The sequence below is a fragment of the Oncorhynchus nerka genome, linkage group LG2 (genome assembly GCF_034236695.1).
Source record: "Oncorhynchus nerka isolate Pitt River linkage group LG2, Oner_Uvic_2.0, whole genome shotgun sequence".
In the NCBI taxonomy this organism is placed as follows: domain Eukaryota; kingdom Metazoa; phylum Chordata; class Actinopteri; order Salmoniformes; family Salmonidae; genus Oncorhynchus; species Oncorhynchus nerka.
This window is the reverse complement of record NC_088397.1, coordinates 66,560,778-66,576,763: the sequence shown is the minus strand read 5'-3', so window position 1 is coordinate 66,576,763 and position 15,986 is coordinate 66,560,778. Positions and strand designations below refer to the sequence as shown.

General features: G+C 41.3%; 1 protein-coding gene across 1 annotated transcript in view; it reads left to right on the top strand.

Annotated features, from left to right (window-relative positions):
- Window positions 1-4,471: 4,471 nt before the first annotated feature.
- The window catches only part of LOC115140088 (guanine nucleotide-binding protein G(i) subunit alpha-2-like), an 89,014-nt gene continuing 77,499 nt past the window's right edge, over window positions 4,472-15,986 (top strand). The window contains exon 1 of the mRNA XM_029678164.2: window positions 4,472-5,279. Coding sequence (XP_029534024.1) covers window positions 5,162-5,279 — 118 coding nt within the window. The 5' untranslated portion in view covers window positions 4,472-5,161. The remainder of the gene's footprint in view (window positions 5,280-15,986) is intronic.

Here is a 15,986-nt window from a genome sequence, read left to right as displayed (position 1 = left end):
TTAGAAATATCCATATTGGGATACAGAAACTCTCTATCAGTAGCCACTCCACATATTAAATATAAGGTACAATCATTACCGTACTTTGAAATGTAGGTGGTGGCAATGTGCTGGCGGGGATTCATTAGTGTATGTGGAGGCATGGTCTAAAATATCTTGTATTTCTGCCAACCATTAATGAAAGTGTTTCTATCATTATGGTTTTATCATTATGTTGATGAAGGTTGACCAACTTGTTTGTCCACTCGTTTGTCCACTCCAGTTCTACAATTGTTGTAAAAGCTTGTGAAAATCAAGAGCTGCACTCTTAGGTAACTGTGTGTAACGGTTTTCTTCTGTGGACGAAGGATCGGACCAAAGCGCAGCGTGGTTAGAGTTCAACATGTTTAATAAAGACCATAAACGTGAACACTACAAAATACCAAAACAACAAATGTGAAAAACCAAAACAGTCCTATCTGGTGCATAGACACAAAGACAGAAGACAACCACCCACAAAACCCAACACAAAACAGGCTACCTAAATATGGTTCCCAATCAGAGACAATGACTAACACCTGCCTCTGATTGAGAACCATATCAGGCCAAACATAGAAATGGGAAAACTAGACACACAACATAGAATGCCCACTCAGCTCACGTCCTGACCAACACTAAACAAAGAAAACACAGAAGAACTATGGTCAGAACGTGACACTGTGCCTTTTCCAGTAACTTAATAGCAGTTGGCGACAGGAAGTTCCTGGTTATTATTCAATAAGTTACTGTCAGCTTGCTGTAACTAATTATTGTAAAATTCACAGTAACTTACTGTAGCTGATCTCTGTCACACACTGACCTGATGGTGTGGCAGAAAGGTCAGTTTGCTGTCAACCAAGAGGTTGAGGCCAAGTCTGGCAAAGAATGCGTAGTAGTTGTCAACTAATATTAAGCTATCTTGTAATCAGAAATGTTCAGTGAAAGTAAAGTCAGTTGGGTATTGTCGGATGGGGCCACAGTGTCTCCCGACCCCTCCTGTCTCAGCCTCCTAGGATCAGTCTGTTATATCTGGAGTATTTCTCCTGTCTTATCCAGTGTCCTGTGTGAATTTAAGAATGCTCTCTCTAATTCTCTCTCTCTCTTTCTTTCTCTCTCTCTCGGAGGACCTGAGCCCTAGGACCATGCCTCAGGACTACCTGGCCTGATGACTCCTTGCTGTCCCCAGTCCACCTGGCCATGCTACTGCTCCAGTTTCAACTGTTCTACCTGCGGCTATGGAACCCTGACCTGTTCACCGGACGTGCTACCTGTCCCAGACCTGCTGTTTTCAACTCTCTAGAGACAGCAGGAGCGGTAGAGATACTCTGAATGATCGGCTATGAAAAGCCAACTGACATTTACTCCTGAGGTGCTGACCTGTTGCACCCTCTAGAACCACTGTGATTATTATTATTTGACCTTGATGTTCAAATTTTCATAGATGACCAGCTTGGCCATGTTCTGTTATAATCTCCACCCGGCACAGTCAGAAGAGGACTGGCCACCCCTCAGAGCCTGGTTCCTCTCTAGGTTTCTTCCTGGGTTCTGGCCTTTCTAAGGAGTTTTTCCTAGCCACCATGCTTCTACACCTGCATTGCTTGCTGTTTGGGGTTTTAGGCTGGGTTTCTGTACAGCACTTTGTGACAACTGCTGATATATATATTTTGATTTGATTTGATATTCCTTTCGTCAAAGATCTCAGTGTGCAGAAATATGTTTCACTCACTTTCAGATACAGTACCTGCCATATCAGTTAGCTAAGAGGAAATGGAGTCACCTGATCAGTAGGCATACACCAGTGTAGAATATAGCATCTAATTGATACGATCTTAATAGCTGACATTCAATGTCTTAAAGTTTTGAGTTCCGATTCACTGATTAAGGTCAATAATGCATCCTGAGCCAACTAATAAAAAATTGTTTAAAAAAAAAAGTATTTTCATTCTGATCAGAATCGTGTGCACAGCCAAGACCACAAGGGGAGACTCAAGAGCCATAAGTGGGTTGCTTATGCATACTCTGAATAAGAGCTTTGACAGTAAAGGAAATGATTCTTTCTCTACTTGCTTTTTACAAATGGTAAACAGTGAGAGCAATGTTGACAGGTCTCTTAACATGATGAGTTAGTCTTTAACAAGCTGAAAAGTACACTGAACAAAAATACTGTATGAACGCAACATGCAACAATTTCTAAGATTTTACGGAGTTACAGTTCATGTAAGGAAATCAGTCAATTGAAATACATTCATTAGGGCCTAATCTATGGATTTCACATGACTGGGATAACAGATATACATCTGTTGGTTACAGATACCTTTAAAAAACAAGGTTGGGGCATGGATCAGATAACCAGTCAGTATCTGGTGTGACCACCATTTGCCTCATGCAGCGTGACACATCTTCGCATAGAGTTGATCAGGCTGTTGATTGTGGCCTGAGGAATGTTGTTCCATTCCACTTCAATGGCTGAGCAAAGTTGCTAGATATTGGCGGGAACTGGAACACGCCGTCATACACATTGATCCAGAGCATCCCAAACATGGTGACATGTCTGGTGAGTGCCGTGCATGCCGTGCATACTACGCCAAACCAACAGCTCTCTCTTCACTCTCCTCCAATTTCGTCAACAACTCCTCGAATGTCTCATAATCTCCCCTCCGTTCACTCTCCTCCAATCTGTCTAATAACTCCTCGACAATCTCCGACTGCTCTCCAGCTCTGCCTTGGGGCGGCGATATTCCCCTGGTTGTGCCCAGGGTCCTTCGCCGTCCAGAATTTCCTCCCAAGTCCACGAGTCCTGCGATCGCTGCTGCTGCCTTTTACCACGCTGCTTGGTCCTTTTATGGTGGGTTATTCTGTCACGTTCGTCGAATGGAGGTGACCAAGGCACAACGTGATATGAATACATGTTCTATATTTAATGAAGAAAGAACACTAAAACAAACTTACAACACAACAAACAAACGTGACGCTATATATAAATAGTGCAGACACAGGCAACTAGACAGACAATAACCCACGAAATACCCAAAGAAGATGGCTGCCTAAATATGGTTCCCAATTAGAGACAACGATGAACAGCTGCCTCTAATTGAGAACCAATCCAGGCAACAACAGACATACATAAACACCTAGATGGTAAAAAAAACATAAACCTACAAAAAACCCTAGACAGTACAAAAACACATACATCACCCATGTCACACCCTGACCTAACCAAAATATATAAAGAAAACAAAGAATACTCAGGTCAGGGCGTGACACATGCCCATGCCATAACCTCACAGTCACCATGGGGCACTCTGTTCATAAGGTTGACATAAGCAAACCGCTCGCCCACATGACGCCACACACGTGGTCTGCGGTTGTGAGGACGGTTGGACATACTGCCAAATTCTCTAAAAAGACATTTGAGGCGGCTTATGGTTGAGAAAAAAACATTCAATTGTCTGGCAACAGCTCTGGTAGACATTCCTGCAGTCAGCATGCCAATTGCACGCTCCCTCAAAGCTTGAGACATCTGTGGAATTGTGTTGAGGCACAAAACTGCACATTTTAGAATGGTCTTTTATTGTCCCCAGCACAAGGTTAATCTGTGTCATGATCATGCTGCTTAATCAACTTCTTGATATGCCACACCTGTCAAGTGGATGGATTATCTTGGCAAAGGAGAAATGCTCACTAACAGGGATGTAAAGAAATGTGTGCACTAAAGTTGAGAGAAATAAGATTGTTGTGCGTATGGAACATTTCTGGGATCTTTTATTTCAGCTCAGGAAACATGTGACCAACACCTTACTTGTTACATTTATATTTTAGTTTAGTTTAAATACTCCACTGAAAAGACTTGTTAGGTAGACCTAACAATGTGCGTCTAAAGAGTCCATAAAATGTTTTTTTTTGTTATAAAGCCTTGAATCACTAGTTTAATTTGATTTCCCCTACAATAATGTATTATGTGTTCAAGACTAACTCAATCGATTTGTCCTTGTAGAAACTTTCACCCTAATGAAATTGGCCTTATACTATCCATTGACATGAGCAAATTGTAATTGGCAATAACGAATAGGTTGTGATATATTAAATGAGATGAATGAGTAAATTAGATATTGTATTAATACTGTATTAATCATGTTTTAAATGTTAAAGTTTTTATCACTGACGACAATTTCATGAAACACTACATTTCCCATGAAGCAAAGTAGGTGGGCGATTCGCACTGGGTCGTCACTAGTTAATACAGGCATAAAGTAATAAACCCCGCCTATTTTTACAATGTTTCTTCTTAAAATCTGATTTTAAACCTAACCCTAATCTTAACACTAACCTTAATCACACTGTTAATCGTATGCCTATCCCTACATTTAAATTAAGACAAAAATCACATTTTTAGCATATACTTTGTGGCTGTGTTATCTATAGTGGAAACCCTGGCACTTTGCTGACTTGGGAGGTGACTGAACTGTCTTCGGTTTGTTGGGCAGAGAGGAACTTCACAGCTGCTACGGGTGTGGTTTTTAACGTGATAAATCTTAACGAAGAGAATAGTGCATAACATCACTCACACACTGAACGACTACATTATAACTCAGAGGAAGAGGAGCAACATAGCTCTGCGTCACAGTGGTTTATTTAATTTTGGTTTATTGCAAATTGGCATCGGAAATCGATCTGCTCCGCGGTCTTCACAGCTGGAATACTTTTGCTGACGTTCCGTGACCCTTTTTCTTGGTCTAAAACGTGAACTTAACTGATTTTATTGACGCGCCCTCAAAATAAATTGTTGTTACTCAAAGTTTGTGTCCTCGTAATGACAAACAAATGACATTTTTTCTGTCGGCTTGGATAGAATGTTCAAAAATAGGCCTTAAACTTGGTTTACAAACGAGGAAACATCTGGAATAGAAAAGTGAATTCGGACTAAATTTAATAAATCATTTGGATGCTGGTTTGTGGGTGAATCAAACTTATTTTCCAGTCGTATTTCTCAAAGAGGAAGTTGCATTTCTCAACCCCACAACACTGGACTGGGAACTATTTAAAAAAAATAAACACTCACAGAAATAGAGCCCTAAATAGGCTACATCATTTTTGTGTGATATCGTTCCGATAAACAGCAGTCCTGAAGCGTGCACTTGGAACCATGGGGTGTACAGTGAGTCAGGAAGATAAAGCCGCGGCCGAGAGGTCCAAAATGATTGACAAAAACCTTCGAGAAGATGGAGAGAAGGCGGCGAGAGAAGTGAAACTGCTCCTTTTGGGTATGTACCACCAAACATTATATTCCTTGTCTAAATCGAAATCCATTCAATGAAGATTCGCATGAACGTTGCATTATATCCAGCTTTACGATCGTGAACTGGCAATCTAATTTGTTGCAATGTTGCGAGACAGAGGAAATGATTCATGGTAAAAACTTTGAGGTAGAGTGTGTGTGTGAGGCTAGGTAAACTCACTAATCTCCCTCATTAGCCATTTTGATGTAGCTACATGCCCGAGACTTTGTCCATTTCAGTGGAGGTTCTCTAGCCTCCAGTGCACAACTGGAACAGATTAATCAGAACCAGTAAACATAAATCTGAGCCTGCGCTGCTGCTTCTGTTATAAATCAGAGGATTGCCTCTCACCGCGGGAATTGTCTTAACTCTCCAAGTATTCAAAACAGAAAACTTGCTGTCAACGCACAATAGGCTACTTAGGCTATGTCAATGTTTAATTACACTCAAGTAGCAGGCAATACAATCTAGCCTATCACAAAATGCCTTGTGTTTGCTGATTGATTCCCATAATGTAGCCTAAACGTGTAATCAATCACTAGCCTACAACTAACAACTGGATCGTTCCATGTCATTTCAGCAAGCCATGACACCACCAATTCAGACTGTTCTGAAATCGTTTCTGTAGTTAGAAACAGATAAAATAAGCATTCTGGCAACATTATTTTGATGAAATATAATCTGATCTCTGAGAAATAAAATAAGCATTCTGGCAACATTATTTTGATGAAATATAATCTGATCTCTGAGAAATAAAATAAGCATTCTGGCAACATTATTTTGATGAAATATAATCTGATCTCTGAGAAATTACGCTAATTGCTTGCACCCAAATTGGCCATTTTAATTTATAAAATGTATATAATATTCAGTAATTATAGTACCTAACATTTGGACCAAAACGTTTTCTAACAATGAGTAAGAAATTAGGAATATATATCTATGGACATCCCACCCCAACAACGAGTATATAGTATCAGTTATCTGTCTGACAACCCTCACGAAAAAAGATTCCATTATAACTGCAGTATGATGCAAATGTTGTGTCCAAAATAACTGCAGAATAACTGCAGTTCAAATGTAGTATGCAGCAGATATTTTCCAATTATTGCGTCCAAAATTCCACTGTCGACTGCAGGTACTGCACTTTTTGTTTGTTTGTAGGGAAGTAGAATGGGGCTGCGGCTCTGTGTTTTCATTCATCCAATATAATGTATTCTCAGTGAATTTGTTAGTTTTTTCCGTCTTGTTCAGAGAAATTATTAATTGAAGTTGTTCGGTACATCTTGATATTACCAGGTTCTGACCACTAGATGGTTCTTTTCCTGCTATTATGGTGATTCATAGGGATAGTTAACCAAAATTACAAAAAATGCCATATTTATTTTCTTACCCTGTAAGCATTTCATGGTGCAGGTATGATGGCAACCAATGCTTTGGTTTTGTTTACCTGGCCACAGTTTCAAATGCAATTTTGTTGCAATTGTGGCACTAGTCATTTGTACCTATTTGAAGTCTTTTTGTGCTTCATATCCAAATAATCTATAAGTAAGATAATTGAGCTACACAATACATTTGTAAATACTTTAGGATGATTTGGACATGAAGAGTAAAAATTCAAATATAGGTACAATTGAATTGCATTGGATTTGTGCCACAAATGCTAAAAACCATATACTCATTCTTGGGGTAGTATTTTTGGGGATTCCACATGTATAATTTGTTAGGAAAAAAAAAAGTTTGGTCCAAATCGGATGTTAGGTACTATATTTATATGGGGCGGCAGGGTAGCCTAGTGGTTAGAGTGTTGGACAAGGTACAAATCTGTCGTTCTGCCACTGAACAGGCAGTTAACCTTGGCCGTCATTGAAAATAAGAATTTGTTCTTAACTGACTTGCCTATTTAAATAAAGGTACATTTTTTAAAAATCCAATAAATTAAAATGAAGAAAAATTGTGCAATCAATTAGCTTAATTTCTCAGAGATCAAATTATATTCAACAAAATGATGTTGCAGGATTGCTAATCTGAGATGGTGGGTGTTGAAATACTCTTTCTCGTGCTTTTTGAGGTGGAACGACCCCATGAGGTCTGGCCTCCCCTCAACATTTGAAACTAATGAAGAGAATATTGTAAATTGCTTTCATAGCTCTCCGGCTGTGCTTTCATAGCTCTCCGGCTGTGCTTTCATAGCTCTCCGGCTGTGCTTTCATAGCTCTCCGGCTGTGCTTTCATAGCTCTCCGGCTGTGCTTTCATAGCTCTCCGGCTGTGCTTTCATAGCTCTCCGGCTGTGCTTTCATAGCTCTCCGGCTGTGCCTATTAATGATGAAGCCATTACATCCATAATGAGCTTTTCAGACCTCTCCAAGCAATGGCAGATCATTCATCTATGTTGGTCCTATTAATTAATGATTAACGGCAAGCAATAGACTCTGGCTTACAGTATTGCAGTCTGTAAAGTGCTCACTAAGTCAGAGAATTGAACCATTTATAAGTCACTTTAGTTTAGGCAAGATTTTGTAATGTTGTCTGTACCATTGTTCTGTTCAAGTTGCCTCTCTAACTCATAACACCACCACTTGTTGCAATCAATGTGAGCCGCATGGTTTTAAAGTTGTGTGTCAAAGCTTATTGACAGTGACTTTGGTAGTTGTAGGTCAGGTGCTTCGGGAATTACAGAGTGAAATAAAGCTGTGGCCACCTTGGGGCACTGTAATAAAATATTTCATTAACGATAAGTGAGTGGGTGTGTTTGCTGTTGAAAGGACTTGAACTCCTTTATCCCCTTGTTAGAGGACTTTCCTGAGCGTGACAGAGTAGGGACTGTCGTGGAAGACAAGTCATTTGGATCCTCTTTTGAGTCAACTTTTGCATGACTCTGCTCTGAGAGGTTTTTGACAGAGGTCATACCATAGCCACCCTCACAACCCCCCCATGCTGAACAGTGAAGTCTTGCTTGCTGTGTACTTTGCTCCCTTTCTCTGTATTGCTTTGACAGAAACACAGGGCTCCTGTTGGGAATGTTTTGAATAAGCTGGAGCCCAAACAGCCGACCAAATCATGTGCTTGAGCCAAAACAAAATACTCTGTTAACATGGTGGCATGAGCCCCAGAAAATAAGCGTATAACTCAAAATGCTTCCTGGGAACTGAACACTGAATTAAAAGGGCATCCTGGGATGTTGTTTAGCAGTAAACTAGAAACAAGGGGTGGTCCCACTGTATTCTTCTTCAACTCCCATTTTCAACCAATCATAAAGTCACATACTCTTTTTTTTATTTTTTTTTTTTTAAATATATTTTTTAAGAAAGCCATCTGACCAATGAGAATACATGACAATATGAAAAAATTAACATGCATGCTATATTACAACACTCCCCTGTTCAGGTCATTGACATAGATATTATCATCCACATACACTTCAATAATGGTGCACACGTGCTTTAGCATAAATACTATCTGGAATATCAACATGTACGTCCACACGGGATAAGAAACTTCTGCTTTCCCGTACCCTGATTAACTATTTCGCTCTTGAACCCATCCCATTGTCCGTCAATTCTCTGAACAGGAAATTAACAGACAACCCTCTACAATCAATGAGGAAATATCAGGTAATAATTGACCAAAAGGACATTGCTAACCCCACATTATACCATTAATAAATATTACACACTATTCAAAAGTTTGGGGTCACTTAGAAATGTCATTGTTTTTGAAAGAAAAGCAAAAAAAATGTCCATTAAAATAACATCAAATTGACCAGAAATACAGTGTAGCCATTGCTAATCTTGTAAATGACTATTGTAGCTGGAAACTGCAAATTTTTTATGGAATATCTACATAGGCGTAAAGAAGGCCAGTATCACGGAGTCTTCTCTTCACTGTTGACGTTGAGACGGGTACTATTTAATGAAGCTGCTAGTTGATGACTTGTGTGGTGTCTGTTTCTCAAACTAGACACTTTAATGTACTTGTCCTCTTGCTCAGTTGTGCACCGGTGCCTCCCACTCCTCTTTCTATTCTGGTTAGAGCCAGTTTGCGCTGTTCTGTGAAGAGATTAGTACACAGCGTTGTGTGAGGTCTTCAGTTTCTTGGCAATTTCTCGCATGGAATTGCCTTCATTTCTCAGAACAAGAATAGACTGACGAGTTTCAGAAGAAAGGTATTTTGTTTCTGGCCATTTTGAGCCTGTAATCGAACCCACTAATGCTGATGCTCCAGATACTCAACTAGTCTAAAGGCCAGTTTTATTGCTTCTTTAAATCAGCACAACAGTTTTCAGTTGTGCTAACATAATTGCAAAGGGGTTTTCTTATGATCAATTAGCCTTTTAAAATGATAAGCTTGGATTAGCTAACACAACATGCCATTGGAACACAGGTGGTTGCTGATAATGGGCCTCTGTACGCCTATGTAGATATTCCATAAAAAATCTGCCATTTGCAGCTACAATAGTCATTTACAACATGAACAGTGTCTACACTGTATTTCTGATCAATTTGATGTTAATGGTCAAAAAATGTGCTTTTCTTTCGAAAACAAGGACATTTCTAAGTGACCCCAAACTTTTGAACGGTAGTGTATGTGCTTATCATAAACATTAACCGTTTGCAATGTCTTATTATTGATATAAGGCATGTCTTTAGATCATAGGACCATCATCACAGATGGGATCCCGCCCTCTATGAATTCATAGATTTCAACAAATATTTGTAACCATGTTTATAAATGACATATAATCTACATTACATATGAACCTTGTGTCAAATCAGTCCATTAATGGTCGGTGGATGTGTGGCTAACTGCCACAGGGCAACAGTGCTGTTGTATAAGACATGGCTGTGTGTGCCTGGATGATAATGACTGCCCTGATTATGACTGAGTGGGCTGCTGTTTGTATACTGTTCCCAGCACTGACTGTAGCCCCAACACACGTGCAGACCCACAGACAGACACATGTGCAGACCCACAGACAGACACACGTGCAGACCCACACGCTTGAAGACGCCAGGGAGAAACCTCTTCCGCCTGTCTGTCCGTGATATGTCTTCTGAACTACCCTCCCCCCGTCTATCCCTTCCCGTCCCCTAAAGCAAACTTTTTGAGATCAGGAGAGCTGTGGGGCTGGAGATGAAGGATGGAGCCAGCTGCTATTTTTGGATCTATGGCAGATAGAACAAAATGATGGATCTCTTTTCTCCTAGAACTGGGCATAAGGGCTGTGGAGGAAGCAGGGATCGCTAACCAGACACTACTACGTTACTAAAGAACCTCAGCTGTGACATGGGTGTTCGCATGCATGATTTAATGCAACAGAGAGGAGTTTATGCCTCTTCAAGGCTCCAGTGTTCATTAACAGGAAGCACACATTTAATGACTTCCCTTCAGATTTTGGACTTTGATCGACGTTCAATCTCCTCCCTCCAGCAACATGAGCCTCTGTGAATTCTGTCATTCTCTCTCTGTTTATTTTTCTTGTACTTTGATTTTTCTAACCTCATATTTTCAGTTCAACTGGGATGGACATTTCCCTTGACAGATTCTTCCTCTCCCTTAAATTGTGTGTGAGAGCGGCAGCTTCGTCTTCGTCAACATCTGTACAGTTCACTGGCTTGACTGTAGACACAAACACGGTTCTCTCTCTCTCGTATTTATTTATTTATTTATATATATATAACACACACACACACATTGCTTATAGGCATGCTTAGCCATGAATTTATGTAAAAACACAGACACATGGTTGCATGCCCACACAATATGGGCAGGGCATAGTAAGTGATGTTATGTCATGTGTATTTAATGCTCAAGAATGTTTAAAAAGTGTGTGTTTGTGTACGTCAGAGAAAGATGCAGGTCTGAAATTGTGTGCTGTGTACATCCACGTTCCTCCCCAGCTGTCTGCTTAACAGGGATGATATGATAAATGAAACAGGGCAGAAACAAAGGATGGCTTCTTTACAGGAAATTACAAAAGTTGTTTTATTGGACTATGGACGAGGAATGCAGATCACGTTCTCGAGGCAGAAACCTTGTCTATTTAGAGTTGGGGGAAAAACTGATATGGCAGCCCTGATATTTCCATTGGTAATGAAAGGATTGTTACTTTTATGACATGATACACGTTAACATGGCAACTAATAGTAACAATGTAAGGTTGCTATACTGTATTGCCTCTGCAATGACACTACATGACTCAGTGTTCATTAGTTATAGTACACCATAAGGACTGAAACTAACTTGACCGGGCTTTTGTGTTTCTAGGCCAAATGTATCAGGCCTTCTGTTCTGTGTGCGAGTACTGTGGTGATGGGACTCATCCATGTTTTAGAGATGTGAGTATGCACCGGTGCTGAGCTTTTTTTTACAGACCACCGTTGCTGCTCAAGAAGGGGGGGACATCTGATGTAAGCTTGCTTCAAGCAGCAATTACTTCTCTCTTCCTCCCCAGCCCTGACTCTCCTGCCCACAGACAGGGAAAAAACACATGACACCAAGTCAGCATTCATTCTCTCTTCCTATTTTTATCCAGCCTTTCACAACATCTCTGGGTTTCTGAGGCTTTCTGATTGGGGAAAACAACATGATAGTAGGTTAACGTTACATACATACCATTTCTATTTTATATTTATAGCTTTGCCTATTCGATCTGGTTACTAACATAGGCCTATGCTATTGCACCAAATTCTTGCCTCAAAACATCCAATCTGTGCTTCAGAACCAAAAAGTTGTGCGTCTTGACTTTAGACCAATGACGGGTGCGAATATCCCAATTCCAAAAAGCACTTGTTTCATTTGATCCAGTTTAGTAAACTGCAACGGACACATCTGTGCCAGAACAATAGGCTGCCAGGCGATTTCATTGATAATTTTTCATATTTCAGATAGGCCTAGTTTGGGTGGCTACTGGCTATTTCAAAAGATAGATATAACATCACACTGCGGCAGGTAGCCTAGCTGTTAGAGAGGTGAGCCATCAACTGGAGGGTTGTGTGTTTGAATCCCGGGTCTGATGTGAAAAACTCTGGTGGGAACTGAGCTGGCAACCGAAGGGTTGCTGATATCAAATCCTAGATGCCATTGTGCCCTTGAGCAAGGCACTTAACCCCTCACAACAGAACCTCCACTGGGTGCCCAATGTGGCACCTCTCCAAAAAAACAATGTTTATGTATGTGTGCCTTTTGTAGGGTTTAGGTTAAAAGCAGAAGTCAGATTTCAGTTGGCCCTCATGTACAATTGACAAATAAAATGATCTTAATCTGATCTCTTAATCTCCTGCTTGCTCTGGACTCCAGAGACGTAGCATGATATGATATCCATGATATCCATGGATGGCTTCCTGCTAAAATGCAGGTGTAAAACACAGTTTATTTCGGTTTCTTGCATTTTGAAAATGCATCACTATTTACGTCTGTAAAGACAGGCTACAGTTGTGTGTGCTTCAATTTGCTTGAGTAGGGGGTCACAAGCTTTGAACAATTCCTTTTTGGGGAGTTTTAAAAGTTTGAGAACCACTAAGTAATTGATTTCTAAGGAAGCCTAATGATCCAGTTGGGGCTTTGAAATTGACTTATTATTAAATGGACTAACACTGAGGAGTGGCTTCTGTCTGGCCACTCTACCATAAAGGCCTGATTGGTGGAGTGCTGCAGAGATGGTTGTCCTTCTGGAAGGTTCTCCCATCTCTACAGAGGAACACTGGAGCTCTGTCAGAGTGACCATCGGGTTCTTGGTCATCTCCCTGACCAAGGCCCTTCTCCCCGGATTGCTCAGTTTGGCCGGGCGGCCAGGTCTAGGAAAAGTCTTGTTGGTTCCAAACACCACTGTGTTCTTGGGGAACTTCAAAGCTGCAGACATGTTTGTTTAAATCTGACATGCACTGTCAACTGTGGGACCTTACATAGACAGGTGTGTGCCTTTCCAAATCATGTCCAATCAATTGAATTTACCACAGGTGGACTCCAATCAAGTTGTAGAAACATCTCGAGGATGATCAATGAAAACAGGATGCACCTGAGCTCAATTTCAAGTCTCATAGCAAAGAGTCTGACTACTTATGTAAAGACTGTATGTTTGTTATTTTTAATACATTTGCTTAAAAATCTAAAAACCTGCTGATGAGGAAATACATTTCAGAATAAGGAAGTAACATAACAAAATGTGGAAAAAGTCAAGGATTCTGAACACTTTCTGAAGGCTCTGTATAATACATACACAATAGTCTGCAGGTTTATGGTCCCAAATGAGGATGGCAGCCATGCCTCTGAGTCACTACCACTCTGCTCAAAAGATCACACCAATGTCGTTTCTCAGATTTTTGCCTGGGCCTTGCTCCAGTTGATGCTAGCTCTCACCACCAGCAGGCAGGTCAATACAACCCCTCACTGTGATCAATAGTATTTCCTGGGAGTAGGTCTGTAGAAGAGACTCAATCAAAACATTTAGAGAAATAATGACATCCGTTTATCCTACATCCTACAGGAGGAAATTGCTCAGCAAACATCTTATCCTCTAGCAGTCGGCTTTCTCCTTTATTCTCTAAGAGGAAGAACACACACAAACAGCCACAACAATTGATGTCACGTTCTGGGGGGAAAGCACTCCCAGAGAAGGAGAGGTATGTGCGTCAAACTTTGGTACTTGGCTGGTGTAGTGTTTTCACAGCGATCGATAAGGGAGTGCACGGACTTGGTCATAGATAGGGAAATAAGCCACATGCAAATGTCAGCTCAAGCTGTAAATCAGTTTGAGGGCAGAAATCAATGCCTGCTGAGGCATGGAAAGTGGCAACTATTTCTGGTATTAGGCTTGAGAGATTTCCTCTAGGTTGTCTAGGGTTGTCCTTAGATTACTTTGATCAGTGATCTGGAATTCCAAGATGTAGGCTAGTTTTACACCGTTCTGCATTCTATAAATATCAGTTCTTGCAATCTAGAAAAACACCAAACTATCAGGCCCACCCACTGGGGAGCCAGGCCCAGCCAGTCCGAATGAGTTTTTCCCCACAAAAGGGCGATCCCGCAGGTGAAGAAGCCAGATGTGGAGGTCCTGGGCTGGCCTGGTTACACATGGTCTGCGGTTGTGAGGATGGTTGGACGTACGGCCAAATTCTCTAAAACAACGTTCTTTGGCAACAGCTTTGGTGGACATTCCTGCAGTCAGCATGCCAATTGCATGCTCCCTCATAATTTGAGACATCTGTGGCCATTTATAGTCCCCAGCACAAGGTGCACCTGTGTAATGATCATGCTGTTTAATCAGCTTCTTGATATGCCACACCTGTCAGGTGGATGGATTATCATGCCAAAGACTAAATTGTTCAAAAACGGGTGTAAACAAATTTGTGCACAATTTTTGAAAATAACCTTTTGTGTGTATGGAACAGTTTTGGGATCTTTTATTTCAGCTCATGAAACATGAGACCAACACTTTACATGTTGCATGTATATTTTTGTTCAACGTAGATGCCCTGGCCTCTTAAGAGCGCATAGAGAGCCCATGAATCCACATTGTTTACAACAGAGGTTTACCTGATGGGTTGGTGAGGTCAGACTGTGCTGCAGGTCAACTGCTCAGTAAAAGGCCCATGACAGCCCGCTTGGAGTTTGCCAAAAGGCACCGAAAGACTGAAGCATGCTGGTGGCAGCATCATGTTGTGGGGATGTTTTTCAGCAGCAGGGACTGGGAGACTAGTCAGGATAGAGTAAAAGATGAACGGAGCAGTACAGAGAGATCCTTGATGAAAACCTGCTCCAGAGCGCTCAGGACCTCAGACTGGGCCGAAGGTTCTCCTTTCAACAGGACAATGACCCTAAGCACACAGCCAAGACAACGCAGGAGTGGCTTTGGGACAAGTCTCTGAATGTCCTTGAGTGGCCCAGCCAGAGCCCGGACTTGATCCCGATCAAACATCTCTGAAGAGACCTGAAAATAGCTGTGCAGCGATGCTCCCCATCCACCCCGACAGAGCTTGAGAGGATCTGCTGAGAAGAATGGGTGAAACTCCCCAAATACAGGTGTGCCAAGCGTCATACCCAAGAAGGCTCAATGCTGTAATCGCTGCCAAAGGAGCTTCAACAAAGTACTGAGTGTAGGGTCTGAATACTTATATAGATGTCTAAACTGTTTTTACTTTGTCATTGTGTGTAGATTGGGAGAAAAAACTATTTATCAATTTTAGAATAAGGCTGTAACATAACATGTGGAAAAAGTCAAGGGGTCTGAATACTTTCTGAAGGCACTGAACCTGTTAGAGCCCTTCATAACCAGGTTAGTCCCCCTCATTACAGTTGGTAGCAGAGTTCTGTGGGCTGGAGCGTAATTACAGGACACTGATTACACAGATGGAGCAGTATTTCTCTGGAAGGAGTCGGTCTGACTCTGTTTGCCGACATCAACAAAAGTCCCTCAGTATGTCTGCTGCTCTCAGCGACTCAGCCATGACTGCGAGCACTAGCAGAGATGGCAATAAAGATCTAGTGAAATCAGTCTAATCTAATGTTACATTATTACTGTTCACAGCCAGGCGCTGAAATTATAATGCTTTAGGGGAAGACCTGTTCACCATCAAGTAAGCTCCAGAAGGGATACAGTGCAAGCTGTAAGAATAAAGCCTGGTCCTGCAGACACTAGGTCTCAGTGTGGGTCCACTAGGATCTCGCAGGCAGCACCATCCCCCCTGCTCCCT